This window comes from Panonychus citri, unplaced genomic scaffold (assembly GCF_014898815.1).
Source record: "Panonychus citri isolate SS breed McGregor unplaced genomic scaffold, ASM1489881v1 Contig00130, whole genome shotgun sequence".
Classification (NCBI taxonomy): Eukaryota; Metazoa; Arthropoda; class Arachnida; order Trombidiformes; family Tetranychidae; genus Panonychus; species Panonychus citri.
In genome coordinates this window covers 240,285-264,578 of record NW_026515535.1, presented here as the reverse complement: position 1 = coordinate 264,578, position 24,294 = coordinate 240,285, and the positions used below count along the sequence as shown (strand labels likewise).

The 24,294-nt window shown below is 29.2% G+C and overlaps 3 protein-coding genes across 10 annotated transcripts in view; 1 reads left to right on the top strand and 2 right to left on the bottom strand.

The window, feature by feature from the left end:
• LOC128390894 (uncharacterized) overlaps positions 1–7,584 on the top strand; it is a 25,221-nt gene extending 17,637 nt beyond the window's left edge. The window contains 8 exon segments of the mRNA XM_053350667.1: positions 5,739–5,777; positions 5,910–6,050; positions 6,142–6,261; positions 6,264–6,287; positions 6,389–6,506; positions 6,693–6,880; positions 7,038–7,225; positions 7,326–7,584. Of these exon segments, the coding sequence (XP_053206642.1) occupies positions 5,739–5,777; positions 5,910–6,050; positions 6,142–6,261; positions 6,264–6,287; positions 6,389–6,506; positions 6,693–6,880; positions 7,038–7,225; positions 7,326–7,418 (911 nt within the window). The 3' untranslated portion in view covers positions 7,419–7,584.
• LOC128390895 (uncharacterized) lies at positions 7,582–20,305 on the bottom strand. The gene is made up of 4 exons (XM_053350669.1): positions 20,165–20,305; positions 11,724–11,904; positions 10,873–11,134; positions 7,582–8,607 (listed from the first exon to the last, which is right to left on the bottom strand). The coding sequence occupies exons 1-4, from the start codon at positions 20,249–20,251 to the stop codon at positions 8,007–8,009; spliced, it is 1,131 nt and encodes a 376-aa protein (XP_053206644.1). The 5' UTR covers positions 20,252–20,305; the 3' UTR covers positions 7,582–8,006.
• Positions 20,081–24,294, bottom strand: LOC128390896 (putative carbonic anhydrase 2). Of its 8 annotated transcripts, none has more exons than XM_053350675.1 (4): positions 24,098–24,294; positions 23,845–23,989; positions 21,802–21,892; positions 20,081–21,685 (listed from the first exon to the last, which is right to left on the bottom strand). In XM_053350675.1, exons 3-4 carry the CDS (start codon positions 21,883–21,885, stop codon positions 20,687–20,689), a joined length of 1,083 nt encoding a protein of 360 aa, XP_053206650.1. In that variant the 5' UTR covers positions 21,886–21,892; positions 23,845–23,989; positions 24,098–24,294; the 3' UTR covers positions 20,081–20,686. The 8 variants fall into 8 exon arrangements, with proteins under 8 accessions (XP_053206650.1, XP_053206646.1, XP_053206649.1 ...); XM_053350671.1 differs by having other exon boundaries at positions 21,802–21,981; positions 24,098–24,293; XM_053350674.1 differs by lacking the exons at positions 23,845–23,989; positions 24,098–24,294 and adding exons at positions 23,074–23,164; positions 23,448–23,638 and having other exon boundaries at positions 21,802–21,981.

Genomic DNA, 24,294 nt, shown 5'->3' with positions numbered 1-24,294 from the left:
ATGCTTGATTCTCAATGAATTTCCGATTCTCACTCTTTCTTTTCATTACTATCATGATAATGATAATGAATTCTATTGGTATATTTTCATGGTTAAAGTTGATTGATTAAGATAAACAGATAACTAATCATGTTGGAAGATAAATATTTGATTTAGATGAACAGAATATACTAACTATGTTAAAATGTTTATTCAATTTCATCTTACAATTTATCTTGACTCACACAATGATTATAATATAATTTCACTATTATCATATCAGTTAATTCAACTGATTGACTGTTAATCATGTTATCTTATTATAAGTTAACTGAAAATGGTTCTCAATGTGATCAGAAAATTGAATTAGAAAGGTGAAACCGATGAAAATGTTAACATGGCCTCAGGCAGGGTTCATGAAGGAGATGATGGTGGTGACGGTGATTGATTAGAGAGACAAAGGTGATAAGGAAATAAATTCATTGTTTGATTAAGATTCACTGAGAAAAGTAGATCATTTTCCTGGTGATATATCGAGAGTAGGTAAGTAAGTTAAATGACATTGAAATTGATTAGACAAATGAAATCGTTTCCATTTGTCTTGGTTTTTGTACTTTCTTTTCAGGTTAATATATATGATCATCATGATAGTTTGTCACAATTTGTCACAATAATCAACATGATCATCTCTTAAATTATATCTGAGGTGTATACGAGTTGAATTATCTTGCGGGTAAATAACTGATAATTAAATTAATTATAATGATTATTATCACAAATGATATTTCAAGTTTCTATTTTTATAAGAATCCTATTGAATGAATGAGTCTATTCATGGTCATTGAGAGGTATGAAAATAAGGAAAAGAAAGGAAATAAACAAAAACTTGAATACTCATGAGATATTCAGAGATAGTGAAAGTTACCAATGAAAATGCGCAAATCAGTTGCTATTTATAAGGAATTGAGTTAATTGGATCGATGAGGTGGTTCATGAGAGAGAAAGAGAATAAAATTTGTGTTCGAAACAATCATGTTGACTGAGATGATCGTTCCAAAGCTCAGAATTGGAAGGTATTCTTGTGGAATATTTTTCTTTCTTCTACTAACTAACTAACTTGACGATTCAATGGAATTAAATTAATACATAAAAACAAACATTAACTGAGAAGCCAAGGTAAAGATGTTCATGTCAATATCAGTGAGAGAATGACAAAAGGAAAAGATGAAGATGGAAAATGATGAAGAAAAAGAAGAAGCAAAAAAAACGAGAGAAAACAAGAAAATAAAAGGAAAAAAAGTTCAGATTATCATCTTCTCAGTGCTAAGAACTTCTATCATGACTCGACATCCTTTCTTCCTCACCCATTTATCATCTTTATATTCATTCACATTCCAACCTTCCATCTTCATCATCATCATCATTTCCTCATCACTTTCAGAATATAATTAATTTATTCATTTCTCTTTTTTTTTGCCTTCTCTTGCTATTCCATTAATGGTCTCATTGTTTATCTCCATGAATTCATATTATTATTGTCTGAATGAAGATATTAACCAACAATTGATTATAATGATTACATTGTCATGGTAAACAATCAATAATTTTGTTTTGTCTCAGGAATCTTATTGATCACCATGTAACTTGGGCTTATACAAGAATTTCAAATTAATCATTGATTATGAATAAAAAGTAACATGATAACAATTATAATGTTTTCCCTTCAATATTATCATCGGAATCTAATTAACATTTACATGATAACAACTTTTATCCTCTTCTTTTTGTTTTAACTATAATTATTTGCTCCCCAATTAATTACGATTATCATGTAATTAGTGATACGGTGATGATATACAACTAATCCTTTCATCCTAATGAGAAAATCAGAACAAAGGTTCAATTATTAATAAGAATCTCTCTCTCTCTCTATCTCTTATGTTCAGATTCACCATGAACTTGTAAGTTAGATGAGTTGTTCATTGTTTTCTCAATGTAAACAAAAGTTTATGACCAGAAAATGTTTACCTGAAGATGAAGAAAAAAGTTTTGGGTTATTTTTTGGGTTAATCTTTTGATAACCATTACCTGGAGTCTTTTTTTTGAGCTGAAACTTTGAATCTGTCATGTTTGTGATACTTTGATGAGCTTACCTGTCGTAGATTGTTACTATTGTCGTTCCTTGAGGAATATTATTATTATTATCTTATCATCCTCATGTTTCTATTTCATCAAAGTTTACACTCTGTTGTTACACTAGAATGAAAATCTAATCCTAAATTCATCAATCATTTCAGAACTTTTTCTTTCTCTCTTTTCTCTCATTCATCTTTACTGTTCTTAAGTTTTATCTCTCACTTGCTATTATCTGATTATTATTATTATTATTCAACTTATTGGCTTTACCTTTCAAGATGAAGGTGACAATGATCAGTATCTTTCAAGAATGGGACACAAAGTTTACTACAGAGAATTGTAAATATTGTGAAACTTTTATTTATATAAATTGACATATTTTCCTTGTGACTTTTTCATCACTTCAAATGATATCTCATCTTTTAGCAAGAGTTACCTGTTTTCTTTATCAATCATTTTACTGAATCAATTGAGATTCACCCTGTAATCATGATGAAATGACCGTTATCATGGTTACCTACTTGTATGGTCATTGAAAGGGAGACTCTTATAAACCTTTGTGAGTTTTGATTATTCAAATGTACATGATTGAACAATTTCATTGATCATCTCATTTTAATCAGCATTTCATCAGATTATCATGAATCTGCCTTCAGGATTAAATATGATTTTCAATTGTGCTTTTCATTGGTAATTAACTTGTACATATTAATATATTACTTGTTGACTATTGTTAGTAGTAATTAATTGATTGCTTGCTTGCAATTCACCTTTAGGATTGGTGATTTTTTTTGTTGCTCTTCACTTTTCCTCAGTTTTATCCAATTTGATGGTCAAAATGATAAACTGACCATCATGTATGTTGGCTAATGACTTTTTTGGCTATTGTTATCATACATCTTACATGTCCACTCATTGCTTTGTATCTACTTTTTTAGGTCAATGTTGAAGGAAATGACCAAAGGAAAGATGGACATTGATAGGAAGAGAAACAATTTCTCATTTGAGATTTATCATTATTGACAATCAGGTCAATATCCTTATAATCAAAAGTTAATTTCAACTCAATTTATATTATATTTATCTCGAGATGACCAGTAGTTTGCTACTATTATGCTTGACCATTTGTCATCACACTAAAGTTTTAGGTCATTATTGGATAGCTTTATAATAATAATGACCAACACATTCCTCTGGTCATCTCTATTTTTTTCAAGCATCAAGAAACATAAAGTAATATATATATATATAAATAAGTAACGATTATAGTTTGACTTGCTAAGAGGAATGGTCAATTCTGATAATGGTCAAGAGACAATTAGAAAAGTCCATTTATCTCAAGAGAGGCAAAGAAAGTTGAAATTTTCGAGCAAAGTTTTTTTTATCATCATGTTCCTTTTCATGGTCAGTATTGACCAATTGGAAAATGTTTATCTAATATATTACAGCCAAAGAATAGGGTAAAAATAATGTCAGGTCACCATTATCATTATCGGGATAATCGGAGGTTATTAGATTACAATAACTATTTGTACAAATAACGGTTTATACTTTTGATTGGTTTATCATTGAACCAATTTATTTATCAATATTATTAGGATGCTTTATATTTATTATCATCATTATTAATAATCACTTTCTCTCTCTCTCTCTCAGTTTTCATCTTCATCCTTATCGTCATTTTGGTGCTCAGAAGTTTGTTCAATGTTAAATTGAGTTTCTCTCTTAACAAGAGTCAATTTAATTAACTGATTTCTCAATGATTCTGATAAATAATAAGAGAGAGAGAGAGAGACAAACTCAGGGTCTAATCTAGAATCAGAATTTGTAAGATTATCTTCATCTTCCTGATCCTTTTTTTGTTCCTTCTAATTTGATATTAAGCAATCTCTCATTTCCAGATGATAAATTTTCTCAAATGATACTTAATCCTGACTATGAAGATAATACTAATCATCATCTTCATCTTGATCCTCCTTTACGAGTACGATGACAATGATTGTGATACTTATTGAATGTTGAAACCACTAATTGCTTAGGACAAATAATTAGGCTGAGAATCAAGTAAATACCCAAAGAATGAGATTGAAAAAGTTCATTCTATCTTCATCTATTCAGAATTGTATTAGAAAATTAATTGTTCCAACAATTGAATCAATCTGATTAATCTTATCAACTTATTGATTAGTTATTAACATTTACTGGGAAAGGGAAAAGTTATAATAACTTTTGATCGTAACCATGATTGAAACAATTAAAGTTAATTGCTTGTAGAATTGTTAATCGACACAATTGTTGGAATGAAAATTATTACAGAAACAACGATTGAAAAGAAAAGGAGAAATTTGAAAAGAAACAAAGTCACAAAATCGATAAAATCGAGAAAGAAGAAAAAAAAAGTTCTATTCTTAAAGAGAAGGAAACTTTTTTTTCTCTCTTCATCATCATCATCATTATCGTCATAATATTGTTTTTGGATGAACGTGAAAATTTTTCTGCTGACTAAGATGATGAGGATGCTACATAAAAGTAACCATGTTTACCCATGAGTATTCGGGTTTATCGTCATCATCTTCATCTTATTTCATCATCATTCCCAAAGTAAACATAAACTTCATCCTCATCATTTTCATTGGATGTATAATATTGTAACGATCATGCTGATGATGATGAAAAGATGATGAATCGAGTTAGATTTTTGTGTTTGTTTCGCTTTTCATTTGACTGGAAAATTTTTCCTTCTTAACCTACTCATACTCTCTAATCAAAGGCTCTAATCGCTATCATCTTGATCATCATTATCATCTTTATCTGGATCATTTGTCTTCTTTATCTTCTCCATTATTTTATCAAACCCTTTTAACCAATTCCAATGGTCCCTAGAAGATTTCAAAAGCTCCACTAGTCCCGTTACAAATTGATCTTGATGTTTCATCATCTTAATCATCATTTTTCATCCTTTTATCTGCATCATCATCTTTATCCTAATCTTTAGTTTCTTGTAATATTTTATTATCGAGAAAACTTGATGAAACTTTTTTTGTTTCTCTTTTCTTAAGCTCATGTTGATTTCTCAATCTCAAAACTTTTTCTTGTCCAACTCAACTTGCGATTTACTTGTTTCTTGTATCTTCTTCATGACGCCTGTCACAAGCTTGTCTTCCTATTCCTCAGATCTATGGTGTTGTCACCATGAACTTTTATTCCTTTTGGTTGAATGAGGTTGCTGGAAGAACAATGAATTCACTTGAATAAGTTTCCTGTCTCAAGGAGATTCTAATCTATCATTTCCAATGAAAATAATACTCAAGTTGAGGTGTTAATACGTAAGAACTTGTTGCAAAATGAATGAGAAAAAAAGTTCTACACAGTTTTCACCGAAAAATAGAACAATCTAAGTATTAGAATGAACAATTTATCGAGTTTAATTATTGAAAAAGAATCGAAAATTATTATAACATTTATTGGAAATCTAAGAGATTTAAAGTCCATGGAGAAAATTTTCCCATGAAAAGGAATGAAAATTTATCGAATTCATCTAAATTTCCATGAGATTAGATTCTCTCATGTTCTATGTTGAATTATTAATTCATGAGTATCTTTTTTTTCTTTATCAAATCTAGAATTCGAAAATGTTGGCAGAGCCTTTGGTAGAGGTACGGGTAAGCTGAAGTTGATAGAGTTTCGAATCATTTTCACCACTTCGAACTCTCAAATTGTCAATTATTCCACTTGCATGTTCAATGTTATTCCTAATCAATGTTTCTTTTCATCTAATTTCATGATAACAAAAGGAATGGGATATTATCTTGGTGAACCCTGTAACAAACAATGTAATGCAATATTATTTCATATTTACTGTAACACCACAAGCCATAGATGCGAGTGCCTTCCCGAGTATCCAGTTAATCTTGATAACAGGATTTGCATAAAGGGTAATTACTCACTAATCCAATTCAAAGATATTATCAGAATTTTGTCTAGAATTTTAAAACTTTTTCTTTATTATTTTTATATCAATCGAAGCCTTAAAATTAGGTGATAAATGTGATGATAACGTCTCATGTCAATATCGAGATATGCACGCAATTTGTTCACCTGAGAATCGCTGTCGATGTGATTATGGCTTTTATCCGGTCATAAGTAAAATGGGGACACCAAATGTACTGCAGGTAAGTTAACGTTTGATTATCGATTTGATTCGAACTACAAAAATGGAAAATTTTCTAATCATTTTGATTTCTTTATTCAATTTTCGATTTTCATTATTTAGGACTATCAATGTACTATAATCTTGTTGGTTATTCTAATATCGTGCCATTCATAGCTATCGTAATTGCTATTATCCTTTGTACCGGAGTGGTTTGTATTGGTTATCGGATGATCGGGAAGTATGTTTGTCTTTTCATGTCACTGTTTTGCTCCTTATATGTGTTTATACACTTAGCACCAAGTTCGAGGTTACAATTTCACCTAGACTTTGCTCCATCACTCGGATAGTTCTGACCTTTCTTGCACCTCTTTTTCGAGTTTATATTAATTGGATTTCCTTTGATTTCTTTCTCTATCTCTATAAGATCACATAATGAAAGCGCTCTACCGTCAAGGGATGATAGGGCTCTTTCCCCGACGCCCGTTAAGCTTGGAGGTTTAGAGCTACTTGCGTCCATGTCAAGACCATCAAGCCTTAGATCCATCAGCAATGAATACCTTCCAACATCACGGAGACCGAGCTACTCAATGTTAGCAGTACCTACCAATTTTAGTGAGTAGTCGATCTGATTAAACACTTCAAACATGAAACTGCAAACTTAACCCTCGCACATCGATTTGTTTGTGTTTATGTTATTTTCTTTTTATCTATTAGAAAATTTTATCGGTTTGAGAATCTAAGCTTTTTTGGTCTATTTTCTTTTCTTTAGTATCTAGAAGACCGAGCTCATCATCTGGAACATCCTTTCGAAGCTATTCTTCATTTCGAAGTCAATCCTCTTTTCGAAATTATCGAGGAAACTATTTCTACAAGGAGACACTAAAGAACAATTCACCTCGAACTCCATCGCCTATTATTAACCCAAGTAATATTTTCATAGGTGATTCGCTGTCCAAGGTGAGTTAAAGATTAGATTTTTCGATTTTCTCGAATGTACAAAGAAAAAAGTTCTAATCCATTTGTTTCTCTCAAATTTTATTGTAATGATAATCTACAGGAAACTTGTGCAATCCACTCGAACCCGGAAATAAATCGTTCTGATAATCACAACAGACGAAATCGTGATCAGGAAGCTTTAAATCGTCGATGAAAAATCGCAAACTTTTACGATCATTTTCACGAAATTCATGGGACTGGAAACGCATAGAAGAGCATTAATTGTTACAATTTATCGAGTTCCTTTGTAAAAAAAAGAAAATTCTTATCACTGCCGAAGAGAGAAAAGTTTAAATAAATATTATTCAATTTTCCGATAATTTTATCAAATGGCAAAAGTAATTCGTAACTTTTTTGTTCTATTCGTTTATCAACTTATCACTTTTCGCACTCATAACTGGTAAACTAAAAATCAACGATTTAATTTGATTGAATTAAACATTTCGGGTCTCAATATACACTGTTTTCGATTCCGAGAGTTCAGAATCGGCCTAAGGAATAAGAGAGAAAGAGAAAGATGAGAGGAAAGAGCGAGAGAAAGGTAAAGAAAGCAAAATGGCGGAACTTTTTTGATTCTTTCTTTTCGATTTGAGGTCAACAATCACCAGAACATGCAACGGATGATGGATGATAAACATGGATTAATAATGAGAAGATAAAATATGAGAAAGTAAATAGAGTTCAGTTGATCTCTTCTCGTTATTGTTTTGCTTTTAGAATCGAGAAATTTTTATAATAATCCTCATGCTTTCGATTCTTTAACAGATTTGGCCTGATTAGATGGTACCACGGGTCTTTTTGCGAATCCATTGAATGCCGATCTGTCGATTTCATCGAAATTTCTTTTACCCACAAAACCGGTGAAACCTGAATTATCAATCTCATCGAAATTACGTTTATAAAATCCTGTGAAACCGGAAGAATCGATCTCATCGAAATTTCTTCTACCCCGGAAACCAGTGAACGCTTGCCGATCAATTTCGTCGAAATTTTTCTTATCATCTTTGTGTAGATTTGTTGTTAGTCCAACAGGATACAAATAGTAACCCGATGGGGTTAATTGTCGAATGTAATATTGTCCAGTTCGTTTTCCACTTCCAAAACCGGAGAAACTACTACGATCGATCTCATCAAAGTTTCGACGACCACGGAAACCAGTTAATCCTGACCTGTCGATTTCGTCAAAATTTCGCTTCCCTGTGAACCCAGTGAACGCTTGTCGGTCAATCTCGTCAAAGTTTCGCTTCCCAGCAAATCCGGCGAATGCTTGACGATCAATTTCATCGAAATTACGTTTTTCAGGCTGGCCAGCAAATTCTTCCGAACCTTGGACACTTCGAGCACTGAAGTGAAAGAAAAAAAAGAAAAAAAATCAACTTTTTGTTCGAAAAATACAAATCGAACATCAAAAGAAAAAAGTTCTCTTTTTACAACACTAGATGTCACATTCTACTGCACATGAATGTGAATTCTCGATTCATGGTAACATTGAATTCACCATCATGGTAACACCATCTATCCATGGAATTGAAACTCTTCATGAGATATAAACTTCCAATGGATTGAATATCGGTCCAAACCCTCAGAATTTTCACTTTCAACATGGAAAATGAGTTTCCCTGAACTGATATTGAATCAATTATTTCAAGAATGATGAGAATTCGGAAATTATGAAATAGAATCTAAATCAACAATAGTTATCTCCCAATTGTGAATATTTTTATCTCAACAGCAATCTAATTTATCATATTTTCATTCCAGAATAATGATAATAAACTGAATGGAAATTAAAGATGTTACAATCAGTTTCCAATCTATTATCATAGTGGAAATATCAATCAACAATTTCAGGGTAATAATAACATAAGCCATCAGTGAATTGAAAGATAACATTAAATTTATGGTTTCATGAAAAGAGATTTAGAATTGAAAAGATTTTCTCTTCAAATTCTGATTGAAATTTCATGATAACTATTATATTAAGATGACAAGGGAAACAAATAAGTTATCAAGTTGAAATGTTTATCAAAATCTCAGGACAATCAACTAAATTGTTATTAAATAATTCATATGAGAGAAATTCAAAAAGTGAAAAGTTTTAATTCAATTTCAACGGAGAAAAGTTTTCAATAATTTAGTTGAAACTCATAAATACATGATATTGATTCAGTTCATTTCACCAAGAAAAAACTTATAAGGAGAAAAAATTTTCATTACCAAATCAATCAATCAAACTGTGAAAGGTAAGGTGATGATTCTGATCATTATCATGAGGGGAAAGGGAAATTCTGTAATTTATATTACTACTTCCGGTTCTAGGACTGAGATGATTACAACTTCCTTAAACTTTAGATTCCAACTGAGCAATGATGATGAAAATGAATCTGAAAAAATCATGAGAAAACAGCTGAACAACTGAACTTCAGGTGAGAGGATGTGGAGAAGATGAAATCACTAGAATTGATGAAAGAAAATGAAATCAATGAATTCCTGGTAGGAATTGAACTTTCGTTCCGTCGGTTGAGATCATTGGACTTGATATAATCTCTTATTATCCTGGAAAAAGTGAAACCATTGGAATTAAATCTTTAAACGATTCTCTTTCTCTCTCATCATCTTCTGAACATTTTCCCCCCAAAAGTTTACGACAAAACTCAGAATTCTCAGAATTTTATCAACTCTTTCTTTCCCCGTTCTCAGTTGTTGGTTTTCCATCAGAAACAAAACTCTAAATGAGTAAATCTTTTTCACTTCTCTCCCCTGTAACTAAATTCATCTTCTCACTGGTGGCAGTGGAAGAGGCAGAATTGAACTTTCTATTACATGGAGATGATGATGAATATCAACATGAATTATGGTTGAATAAACTAGATACTAGTTAATAAGATTGTGAATAATATGTTTGTGATATTTAATCACAACTACGGACTAAGATTACTGTTAATTCAATTAAATTGATAATATATGTTAACGGAAATTACTGTAATTTAAATATGATTACGCTGATATGATAATCATGATAATTATGATTGAAGATGAGGATAAACATGGGATCAGTTTTACATGTGTCAGATATTACATGTTGATCCTCATTACATGGGAAAATTTCATTCAGTTTACTATCTAATTCAGTAAATAAATGATTCTGTTGATGAACATGATGAAGAAGAGAGAAGAGAAAAAAAAAATTAACTAAAAATGCAACAAATCAAATAAACTATTAAACTTGATTACTGATTAATCCCAATGAAAGATTATCAACTAATAAATACTGTTAATAACTCAATTAACTGATCGTTTTAAGGGTAAATAAAATAATCGTCATCTCATATTAATTGATTTCCTTTAGATTCATGATAATCATTGAACATTAACAAAAACTTTCACATTTAGTAAAATTCAATGATAATCCTTTCGAGAGGATTAGATGATATAAAATGAGGATTAAGGTGGAAGACTTAATCATTGTAAATCTTTTGTGTAAGATTACAAATCTTACATATTACTGAACTTTTTTTTTCTTCTATCTGTTGAATTTACTAATCATGCTCTCTCTCTCTCTCTCTCTCTCTCTTTCGCTCATGGGGATTGAGATTAACTTTTAATACCTTCGTTTGGATGAGCCCACAGTCCAGCCCGACATTGAATCAGGTCCAGCTCGTTTATTGTCATCGTTTTTATTGACCTTCACTGTCCAATAGTAATGGTCAAGGTGATTTTCTTGTTTTACTTGATTCCATCGAGTAATTAAATCGGATTCATTTAAATCATTCAGGGTTGAACTAATTAGACCCTTTGATTGTTTCTCAACTAATCTGAGTAAATCGAGACTCGATAATCCAGCCAATGAAGCTTTGTCCATACTTTGGTCTAGAGAATTGGTTTCATGAATAAGAGAGAAAGAGATCAGAACGATAAGAATTGACCATAAGTGGCTATTTGACCAGTGAGAGTATGTAATCTCAGATTTGGACACTGGTCAGTATTTGAGTTAAACATGATAATCTAATGAATAATAAGATTCGAGTGGTTAAGTTACCTGGATGAATATTATCAAAGAGAAACTGAAAATAAACCTTAATGATTATCACAATGATGATCATTTCAACTGTTATTCTTTGGCTATGGTCAGTTAATGGTCATCTATTTTGCTTGCTTTTTTTTCATTTTAAGTTGATCATAAAGAAAACAAATAACATGATAAAATGAACAATTCAACATGAGGAGATACAGAAACTATTATTTACTATTAGATTATTATTATTATTATTATTACAAGAAATTGCTTGTTACTTGTTAATAATGACAACGAAATGCTGGTCAATACAACTGACCAACACATCACATTCAATCAACACACATCTCTCTTAACTTTATGAGTGACCAATTCATTGGATTGAAAATATTAATGAAAAAAATAAAAAAATGCTCAAGCTAAAGGTAATCAAGATTCACTTACCTTTCATATTGTTGATTATCTGACTGATTAATCCTTTGGTTAGTGGATCAAGCAGATTGATTAACAATTTACCAGGGATTAAATGAAGAGTACCATTTTCAACCAAATCATCAATGAAACTTTTACCTGTTCGGTATGAGGTGGGTTTGGATGAGGACAGGGTGGGTTGGGAAGTTACCTCCTGGTAAATGAAAAGTGGGTTAAAATGATAACAATAGAGATTAAAGATTAGTGATTTAGTATTACAATCAACAAGCAAAAAAAGGTAAAAGTTAATCTCCTCTGTAAATAAGTGATTAAATTTTGATTGTCAAGTGAAATAAAAACACAAAGTAAACAATTAAGGGTACAGAAAGTTATCAACAATACAGTTTAAGGGATAATTTTTAAGAAAACACAAAACAATCAAGTTAATTGCCAATTAAATAACATTTAATTAACTATTCATTTGTGTACGTATTATTTACTAATCCTAATCGATTCAGTTAATCCTGAAAATATGGTGATCACATTTTTTCAAATCTCTAAATTTTGATCAATTATAATGAGAGTTAATTGGTTTAGGATTAAAATACTTAATCTTTTTGCATGGAAATTGAATGAAAAAAATCATAATCCTTAATCTTTAATCAACTTTACATTCAAATCTTTAACATGTTAATCTGGTTTCTAAGTATTTTGTTAAAATTATCATGAAAATGTGATTAAGTTTTTCTCAATGAAATCCAACCGAACTGAATTGAGATTTAGAACCAGAATTAACTGATTATTTTTCATATGCTTTTTTTGTGATTATCATTATTGAAAATTTCGATAGGACTGAATCGGTTATTGCTCGATAACGAAGTGAGAAAATGGAATCCAAGCCATTTAGAAAATGAGCCGAATAGAAAATCGCCAAAATGGTTTAAGCCGAAAATAATAAACTAATTAACCTTTGATCATTATGATATACGTTTTATCTGTTCGTATTACAATTGTCATTAATGACTGCAAAGGATAGCACCATGCAATCAACCTCGATATCAAATTATCACATCGAAATTTAGGAATTTTTTAAACAAAATAATGAACCAAAAATATTGAGAATCGAAAAGTTTTTTTTTCGAATTTGCAACAAAAAAATGTTCGTTTCAAATTAATCTCAGCGGATAATCTATAATTCAGCTAAAGATTTGTAAAAAGTTGATTCATTGGATGAAATGTGAGAAGATAACTTGATATTCACCAACGATAATGTTAGTTGAGAGGTGAGGTCAATTTCTCTGGTCACTTGAGACCAGATTAGTTGGGAATTATCACCATCAATTGTCATAAAGAACGAGAGAAATTAATAATACGAAATTCTGTTTTTAGATTGACACCATTGGGAATTGATGGATTAATTATTTTGAGTGATTTCGATTCAATGAGAATGTAAATGTATCAGGAAATTCATTTAGCTTAATCTTTTCTACCCTTTATTTGGAAACTCCACCCTGGTGAAATTTTGGAATTTTTTCCTATCAGAATTGTTGAGAAGAGAAGTTTCTTTTTTATTCTATTTTCTCATTATTTTTTTTTCTCCCTCTCTTTCTCTCTCTCTTTCTCCTCAGATGAGGATAACACCCTATTAATACCCTGCATCATGTGTGTGAGTTGATTGATTCAATATCTGAACGATAATTGTCTTGAGTACTTCTGAGAAGGATTCAGATCAATTCTGTTACAGAACTTTAGTTTTTTCTCCTTTCGTCTTTTTCTCATGAAATGTTTTCATATCGAATTTTTTTTCTTCTCCTTCATTTTCATCAACAACGAACAATAACCAAGAATGAATGAGAGAGAGAGAGAGAGAGAGAGAGAGAGAGAGAGAGAGAGAGAGAGAGAGAGAGAGATATGAAGGTGAAGAAAATTTCATCGAACATTTTGAATGTGAAAAAGAACTTTTTTCTTCCTTATTTTCTTCATTCTCTTCTATTACTTAAAGTAATCATGATAGAAATTTAAAAGTTTGTCATGATCACGATGAACAATTCGATCTTATGTTATTTCCATTGATAACAAACTCTTAGAACTTTTTTTTTCTTTCCATCCAAAAGTGAAAGACTATTTTAAGTCTCTACTTCAAGAGAAACTCTACTCCATGAAACTGAACACAGATACACAACTGAACCTCTTGAAGAAAAAAATTCTGAAACTTTTGTTTTCGTCAACTTATCATATTCATTGATTATCATGAATCCATGAGATCATAATAGTATCACCATGATGATGATCGACATCGTCATTATCATCATCATTATCATACTATAATCCACAGGTAAAGAATATGATTCTCGTTGGATAACAATTTACTCAGAAAAGATTTAAAAACAAGACAGAAAAGGATTTAAACTCTACTCTGAACTTTTCTTCTTATCCTTACCTTTTAATGTTCAGTGATATTAGGATTAAGTTCAGGTACAATTTCACCTTAAATCTCAAGTAAATATCCATATCTGGTTAATTCTGAATGAACAATTGAACCATGGATAAGAGATTGTAAAAACCTCCAATCAATCACCATGAATCATGTATTTGATTTATGATCAACAAGAATTGAAGCTAATTTTACCTTTTCCAAAATCACCATGATGATAATTGAATTGTGACTTATTGTTATTATTATTACTTGTTAGACAAACTGAATCCCCATGTGATTATCACATCATTATGATTCCAAGTTGATAAATTCTGGTTCATAAGGGAAACAAGAACAAAAAAAAAAGTTCTGTTCAAAATTCAGCAAACACCATGAGAGAACCTGTTCAACTTTACCCTGTGTATGTGTATATATATGGATAAGAAAACTTTATCTATACACATTGAAATATAATATGAGAACTTTGTTTTTTTTTCTTCTATTCTGAATAGTTACCATGATGATGATGAATTTTTATTCTAATAAAAATAGAGGAAAAAATTCTGAACAAAAGTTGAGGATAAAATTAAATACTCGGAGTTTATTGTATATAAACACATAAATATTATTACCTTAATGACAATGTTGATGTTCATGGTGATGGTGGTGAGTGGGTGGAGGTGGTGGTGGTGGTGATAAAGTTGTTTTTGTAATACTAATAATGAAAAGTAATAAAAATTAAACTAATCATGTTAAAAAAAATTCCTAACCAATTATATTACCTGGTGGATATTTTATTTCATATGTAATAATAATATTTCCCACCTCGGATTCATGTTTGATGATTATCATGAATTCTGGTAATAAAAGTTTATCATTTATTATGTATCATTATCATGATGGAAGATAAGAAATAATCTGTTCCAAGTTCCGGTTGATTCATGATAACGATAATATCATCATGATGAACAATAAGTTTGGTGCGAAATTTTTTTCAATAGAAAAAAAATTAAACTTCTTTTCTTTTTTGTTCAATGAATAGAATGAACTTTTTTTTGTTATTCAATGAGAATAACAATCTACCTGTTACTTTTATTCAATTCGAACTTTTTTCTTTCTCTCTCTTTCTTTTCGTTCTTTGTTTGTGTCAAGTTATCACTTCGTTGTTTGTATATGAATTATTTTATCATGAATAAAGGGTAAGTGTTGATGGAGTTTTGTTTTTCTTCAGGGAGAGAAAACTGAAAGATTCAGTTATCACTTTTGTTCTTATGGAATTGAAATTTCGTTTTTTTCCTTTCTACTCCATGTAAATCTACTTGATGTTAAATCTCTTGGAAATTGTTTACAGGGTGAGAGATTAGTGAGAGAATTTGATTAATACAAAATGAACGATGAGATTAATGATATTAGATTGTGATAATTAGAGAGAGAGAGAGAGAGAGAGAGAGTGTGAGAGTGAGATTGGAAGAGACTAATTCTTGTTTCATGGTGAATATCCAATGCTGAAAAGTTTTCTATCTCTCCTCTTATCAATCTATTCATCAGCATTTACATGGTGATAAACATGAATCATCGTCATCATGTTCATGAGATAATCATGTGAGAAAAAGCATAAGTGTTATTTTTTTTCATCGATATTCATGTCTGAGTATTTAAAGTAATTCAGAGGAAGAGTTTGGATTATTAGAACTACGATTTTTTTAAGCTTAGCATTTGATTCAGTTGAATTTGTGAAATTGATAGTTGAACAATTGGTGAACTTTATACTTTCATGTTGACATTAATATACACATTGAATGATAATCAGTGAGCAGATAATATGATTATCATTGAAAAAGGAGAAAGAATCAAGTTAATGTGATTATATCTGGAATTGAGTTTCAATTGGTGAGAGAAGATGAAAAATCTTTCACCATGATGATGATAAACACCATGAGTGTTGTTAATAGATATCATGATTTGATAGAATTTGGAAAGAAAAAAGTTCTCTTTAAATGAGATTAACTGGACACAACTGGACAATTACCATTTCTCCGACAAAGGTCAATTCCAATTCTAATCAAAGATAAACATGAACTTTTCCAATTCTAAATCAGTTATCATGTTTAACCAACAGCAAATACAAAAAGTTCAATTTCAATGGTAAATCTCATGGACAAAATTTGAAGAAAAAAAATTTCCCCCAACAATTAGTTAATCAGTTACTCTATTGGTCCAACCATTTGATTTGATTAGTCTGTGTCTCCATTACAATAAAAGTTAAATTGTTTGATAAATTGTTATATATTTATCGTTGGTTTATTTAAATTAATATTTGTTTTTGTTAATCATTATGGTTTATCAAGTTAAATTGTTACTATTAACGGAAATTAACATAATTTAACCATTGATTTAATTTAATTAACAGGTAGATTGCTTGGTTTTATATATAACATTTAATTATCAGAAAGTGACATAAATTGTTACAATTTAATTGTTACTTTAAACTCACAAAAATTTCTGTTGATTAACTTTGATCACAATTAACGATTGTCATTTTTCATTCTTAATTGTTGTCAACTGGAATCTTTTAATTTTCTTCACAATTAAGATGATGATTAACAATTAACCAAGGCAAAGAAAGAGGAAATCAAAGACTTGCTAATTAAATCAACTTTAATTGCTGGAAAAATAGTTTATTTATTAAACTATTTCAAGACAATTGATTTAAAAGACAATAGGAGTTTAATGATTAACAAACAATTTAAAATAAACTTTTAATTAAGTTGATTGTTAATGTAGAGCTTGATTTTTATTGATTAAGTTAATCAAATTAATTCTGTTAATCTAATTGTATTCAGTAAATTGTAAATTGCTTTGGTACCTTTTGATTGTATATAAGATGATCAACTTTAACTGAATTAACAATCAAGATAATTATAATCAGAATGGTAAACATTTTAAATCAAATTATCATCAAATCAACGAGAATCACAACAATTTACTGATTGTCATTAACACTGATCAAGTTGATTAAAAGGTTAACAATTTAATCAACAAGCAATTTAATTGATTAACATCTGATTCGTTTCTCATGATTAAAAATTTTCTCGTTGAATTTAACTTTAATTGCTTTCTTGATTACGATTGGATTAAGAGGGTCTACTAATCACAATTAACTAATTTTAAAGCCCATTGATAAGGTTTAAGGTTAACTCCAGTGATTTAGTTAATTGTAACAATCAATTTAACCAAATTATTTACTGGAAACGTTTTATCATTTATTACATTATCATAACAATTGATTGTTGATCAAAATTGATAAAATCAATTTAATGATTAAAAGTTAACCATGTTTAAAGTATCAAAAGTAATACATTGAAAAGTTAATCAGTTAATTGTTGTTGTAACAATTTACTTGTTCTGGTTGTGATTAAGATGATTTAAATGAGATGAAGGATTTTGTTAATGATTAACTTGATAAATTAACAATTAATTTACTTTTACGAGATGAAATTAAATGAACTTTTTTGCTTGCTGATAATTGTTACCATGTGAAAATGAATTTAGTTAATTGTGATTAAATCTGATTAAATTGTTGATTGTGTGTAAACAATTAACTCTCTTGAAACAGTTCAAGTGCCATTGAGAGTAAACAATTTGTTGAATTAATTTTTCTTTACCTGTTGATGATACAAATAAACACTTGAAACAATTAATCAACTTTACCTTGATTAACAATTAATTTCAGTCTTTATATCAACAGCAATTAGTTAATTTTGAGGCAACAATTTAATTCAAACTGACCAACAATTTAACAGATTAAAATTGAGAGCGTTTAATTGTTATCATCAATGTTTAGTGATGAAAATTGAACTTGATTGATTGTTAATTATTCTGATACATTTGATTGATGAGAATGATTAATTTCCCTTGATGAATTAATAAATTGCTTAACTTAATTGTTATCCAAACTCTTGTGTTGATATTGATTAACTTGATGAACTTTAGTTTTTGGTATTAATTTTTTTGTTCATTTTTTTCCCATTGAGCTGATTAACTTAATTTAGATATTGATTAACTTAATCAACTGAGACTCTCTTGTACATTTAAATTATCTTAACAGTCTGAGGCACAATCAGTAAATTGTTAACCACTTTGATTAACTAACTAACAGTACAATTGGTTTATTATCAAAGTGCAACAATTAATTATTAAATCAAGTCGCTAATTAAATTAACCATGATTATAATTGACTTTGAAAATTATTCTCATCATCAACAATAAGTAATCATAAATTAAATTAATACCAAATAATTAATAACCAAGACACAATTTAGCTTAACAATTAATTTGATTGTCTCTCCCTTTACCACTAATTAGTTAATCTAGACAATTTAATCCAATAGACTAATGATAATAATCATAATCATAATCAAGTTCAATGGACCTTTAGTTTAGTGGACAATTTAATCAACCATTAATTAACCAAAGACAATCAACTTAATCACATCAATGGTTAACTTAATTGTCTACAAACATAAAAGTTTAATTAATAGAAAAACTCAAATCAACATTGATCATTAAACCAAATTAAAAGTTTCTCGGATCATTCATAACAATTAACTTTAATCCAGTTTAAATTGTTTATCCTTTTACCTGTTGAAATTAATCATAAATTGTTATGGTTAACAATTAATTATTTTAATTGTTAATTTATTATCATCATAATAGTTGATAATTTATTATAAGAATAATAAAAAATTATTATTATAACTTTTAACCTTTACTAATATTAATTGTTAATTTAAATTAATCCATTAAATTTATTTATGTATTAATACAATTAAAGTGACAAATAGTAACAATTTAATTAAATATAAGGTAAACCATCATAAAATTGTGTCTAAATTGTTAAATCATCATTGTGACAATTAGACAGACAGAAAATTAAATGTTACAATAATAATAATGATAATATAACCTTAATTTGATTCTTGTTGATATAAATTATTTTCTAATGGTAACAATTTAAGTTACATCATTATTGCTTCAAGCATTAGAATCAAATTAATTTTATATTATCATGTTAATTAATCAGCAATTAACTGATGACATTGTGGTTTTACCTGTCAAATTAAACGTTAATTGTTACATGAAAGTAAAAGCCTTTAATTGTTATCATTTTGGTGATAACAATTTAAGATTTACGGTTGAATGTAAATAGTTGATAACTTTTTGTTATATTTGATTGTTGATTGTTGATTGTTGACTTAATTTCTTATTATCAACAAAGGTTTCATGATAATTTCATCATTTATTGATTTATTTTTTGATTAAATCACATTTAGATTTGATTAGGAAGTTTGGAAAGTTTTTTTTTTGATTAAAATAAATAAATTCAATTGATTAATCTGATTGTTGATATTTGATTGTTAAGATGATCAATTCATTCATATGATAAAATGTTGATTTTAAAATCAATTGATTAACATTTTAATCTAATTGTGATTGGGATCATTTAACTTCTTGTTTAATTATTGTGATTGTTAAATTATTCCGATTCAATCGTGATCATGAAAATTTAATCTAATTAGTAAATTTTGGCGATTTCATCCTGTTGCTAATTAACTTTGATGAGTTTAATTGAAGATTTTATTTCACTAATGACAATTAAATTTACTACTAATTGTTTCCTATTTTCGTTCATTTCAATTGCTACAAATAAGATACATTGATTTGGATGATTAAGTAATTGCTTTGATACAAATAGACTATTTCGATTGATTTTCTAACAAATTAGTTAATTATGATCACAATTAACTCAATTAATTTGTCTCTTTCTTTAACAATCACTTGTATTTGAGTTTATTTTCAAAGTCAAACTAATTTTTTTCCTAATATAAAAAAAATCAATAGCTAATTGATTGACTTACATAAGGAACAAGATAATTAAGTAACAATTAAGCAATAAGGGGGAGGAATATCAAAATGACAACAATTTAACAGGAGATTTTATGATTAACATAATTAAGGTAACAAGCAAAAACAGTAACAACAATTAGTTAAGACTTACAATGGTATTAGTAGCGGTGGTGATGGTGATTATGGTTAAATTGATTACGATTACAATCATTATCGGGCAAGTATATTGAAAATACATGGTTAGGCTGTTTGAGTGATTTAGCCAATTGTAGCGTTTAAATTGTCAAAACAAAATTTTTAGTCTCGTAAAGTTGATTAAGATGATTAATTGGATGCCTGGACTTTGCTTTGAATGTTGTAATGAGTTTATGGGTGATGATTAGTTTACAAGTGATTTAAATCACAGTTTTAAGAGAAAGAGTTGATTAGATGTGTTGGTTTGATAATTTAGATTCGATTAACTTTCAGAGAGTTTGTAAAGGTTTGATTTAAGTCAAAATTACTATTCTGATGATTGGTAAGTTTGGAAGACTTTCACTAACTGTGCTTTTCTTTGATTCTGCTCTCAGGATTTTTTTTTTCCTCTTTATGATGAAAATTGAACATTATGTTTATTATCAACTGAACAGGCGTAAAGGTGAAATTAAGTTGATGAAAAGGTTGAGGTTAATCTTCAAGAATCGGGCGGAAGTTGCCCTCCCGCTATCATCAGTGCTCGTTCTGCTGCGGCATCTCTTGCGTTCATTCGTGCTAAAGCCTCGGCTTCTTCTTGTGGTGTCATTTTACGACGACGCATTCGACGATTATTACCACCGGTACCTCTTCTATTATTGAAGTTATTGTTTCCACCCCTTTCAGCGGAACCACCTCTAGGCTCGAATCGAGGTCTTCTAAAGTCATTGTCATTTCCTCCTCTTCCTCGGTCAAAATTTCCTCTTCTTCCTCCAAAACCACCACCAAAACCACTGACTCCTCGGTCAACTGAACCTCCTCTCGGCTCAAATCTTCTCTGCTCACCGATATTACTACCTCTTCCTCGGTCAAAATTTCCTCTTCTTCCTCCAAAACCACCACCAAAACCACTGACTCCTCGGTCAACTGAACCTCCTCTCGGCTCAAATCTTCTCTGCTCACCGATATTACTACCTCTTCCTCGGTCAAAATTTCCTCTTCTAACATCACCGCTAAACCCTCTGCCTCCTCGTTCAGAAGAGTCACCACGATGTTCAAATCGGCGAGATTCATTATCAAATCTTCTAGAATCATTGTCGAATCTTCTTTGCTCATTATCAAATCCTTCTCTCCTATTCCCACCGAAACCAATTCCTCCTCTTTCAACTGATTCTTCTCGAGATTCCGATTTTTTTTGCTCATCTTCACTATCTCTCCTTGATCGATAAAGTCCTCCTCTTCCTCGATCGTGTCTAAATCTGCTATTGAAACTTGCACCGTGTCCACCAATAAAATCATTAAAGACTTGGCCTTCCCTTTTAACGAAACTTTGAGGTTCATCTTGAGCTATCGAAAGTCCAGGAATAGATTCTTGCTTGTGACGGACAAATGAAAAATCATCTCCAATGATAACTGGTTCATCTTTTTTGGTGGTAATATTTTCTTTACTTGGTAAACCAGCAGAAGTAGGCACCAATATAGCAGAAATCTCCTTATCAAACTGCTTACAAAAAAAATTATCAAATCAACAATACAAGAGTAAAAATGCAAAGAAAAAGAAAAACCAATTAGATAATTCTCACAAAAAAACAACAACCAATTACACAATTAACTCACATCTCGCATATTAAAGGCACTACAAGCGGCAGCTTCCAGGGCTTCCAAGATTGAACCAACTTTCCTTTTCAAAATAGGCTCCATATTAAATCTTAAATTTAACCGGTAAAAAAAAAGAAACCAACAGGTTAGAAGACCAAAAGATAAACAACAATCAATGAACCACAGATAAACTTTAACCTAAAAGAAAGAAAAGAAACTGATTAATCGATCAACCATATAAATAGAACAATAAATAAGTAACATAATTAAAGAGAAGACAAAAAGATTAATTTAATTTAAAAATGAACGGAAAAATTAATAGAAGAAAAATTTTTGTTGACAATGCAAAGAGAAAGCGTCTCCATGGTAACCGTTGGGGGGAAATTCAAAAGATTAAAAGGAAACAATCAAAATCGAAAAAATTAATTGGTAATTTATACAATTAACTCTAATTAAAAGTTAACCAATAGAGAAGAAATTTTCTTTCAACTGGATTTTTTTCTCTATGATTAACTAATTGTGTTGTTTAAACAATAATAAAATGATTTGTTAGAAAATCATTTGATTGGTGAAAATTTGGCTTAATCTAAATCATGATCACAATTAATTAATTTTGATCTCAAGTTTCATTCTTAATAAGTTTGAAAGTTTAATTGTTTGAAAGGTGAATAAAAAGAAAATCGTAAATATGATCAACGATTTAAAGTAAATTGTTAACAGTTAACAATTAATACTTTTAATTGTTAATCATCTTGCTTGGTATTTACTGAAAAACAAAAGGATCCAAATTAATTATAATTTGGTTCACTAATCAAGGTTAGTTAATTTTGATTTTTTGTTCACAATCAAATTAAACAATATCAATATTAATATGATACAATTAACTTGATTATCAATTGAACGAAAAAAAAACAATATTTTTTCACTTTAATTGTCAATGATAATCACAAAAGATTATCATTGATTAACATAATTCATGTTCATTAGTTAATTGTGTTTATAACAATCAAACTCTTGAGAAGTTAAATTTAGATGATAATTTGTTGATTGTTGATTTTTTTTTTCTTGTTTCCTGATTTGATTGTTTCTCACAATTGTGAACGATAATTGTATTTATAATAATAATAAGTTAATTGTGATTGTTTAAGAATCAAAAACAAATGATTCAAATAATTTATCAGATTATTTGATTTTTTATTTTCTTCATCATGTTATAAATAAATTATAATTAAATTCAACTTCTAATTAATTCTAATCACAATTAATTCCTTCTGATACTCAACATTTTACCTGATCAATTCTAAATTGTTCAAAGGGAATTGAGATTCTAATTAATTTAGATAATGTTAACTGAATGTTAATCACGATGATGATGGTCAATCTAATGAGGGAAATAAGAGAGAGAGAAAAAAAAATTTAATCATTAGTCAAACTGATTTAACTGATTAAGGATTTTACACCCATTTGACTGATCAATTATGCTAATCATGTTGATTAGTTAATCACAATTAAATATATACAAAAATAAACTGGAGAGAAAGTGTGTTAATTGGTTAACATTTTCATTCTCATGTCTCCATGTTACTATTATAATCAACATCAGACTGACAACAATCAATCAATTTTGAGCGATTGAATTAATTGTTTAATTTTAAATTATTTACCTTTAAATTGTTATGTTTCCTTATGGAGTTGATTCATTAATCTAAATCTTTTTTTCTCTTCAGTCTTTCAACTTAATCTTCACGTATTATTTAAGTGTATTTCATGTGTGTAAATTGCTGTTGTAGTTGTTGTTGTTGTTAGTTGATTGTTGGTTGATGATACAAATAACAATCATCATCATAATCGTAATAACAATTGAGAAAATGATATTTGGATATTAATTTCTATCTCTCTCTCTCTCTAAATATCTTGATTGGTAAAAGTTAATTGAAGCGTAAATTAAACGTCACCGTGACAAGAATCAATTGAGAAACAAAAATCAATCACTAATCAACGTTGATATTATAATAGATACTTAATAAACAATAACAATTAACCATCTCATTTAAAAATTACCTTTTTTTTTTGTTAATCAATTGCGATAAGTTAAATCCTTCCTTAATCAAAACTAAATTTACACTTTTGGAAACACATACACAACCATCACCAAGTAATCCAAATTGTAATCAGCAGTTAATCAATTGTACATAAAATGAACCAACTAAATTGATTGTAAATTGAAATTAAATCCAAAAAATGAAAAAATATTCAAACAATCAAAACCAAACACAATTAAAATCCAAATTGAATAAAACAAAAAAGTGTTTACCTTTTTTTTTATTGATGTTTTCCCGATGAGACAACAATTAACTTTCCAATGTAATTAATTAACAACTAGTGAGTAATTAAAAGCAACACTTTCACTTGATCATGTTGATTATTTGAATAATTTAATCGATGATTAATTAATTTAATTGATGTTTAAACTGATTACAACCATGAGAAATTGGAGAAGCAAAAAGAGAA

Excerpts from the sequence above, each read along its gene's own strand:
- LOC128390896 (XM_053350675.1), bottom strand. The coding sequence starts at position 21,885 with ATGGAGCCTATTTTGAAAAGGAAAGTTGGTTCAATCTTGGAAGCCCTG. Across the intron at positions 21,686-21,801 it reads GTGCCTTTAATATGCGAGAT|TTTGATAAGGAGATTTCTGC; the intron begins GTGAGTTAATTG and ends TTTTGTAAGCAG.
- LOC128390895 (XM_053350669.1), bottom strand. The coding sequence starts at position 20,251 with ATGTATTTTCAATATACTTGCCCGATAATGATTGTAATCGTAATCAAT. Across the intron at positions 11,905-20,164 it reads CCACCGCTACTAATACCATT|GAGGTAACTTCCCAACCCAC; the intron begins GTAAGTCTTAAC and ends TTCATTTACCAG. Across the intron at positions 11,135-11,723 it reads GATAATCAACAATATGAAAG|ACCAAAGTATGGACAAAGCT; the intron begins GTAAGTGAATCT and ends CCAATTCTCTAG.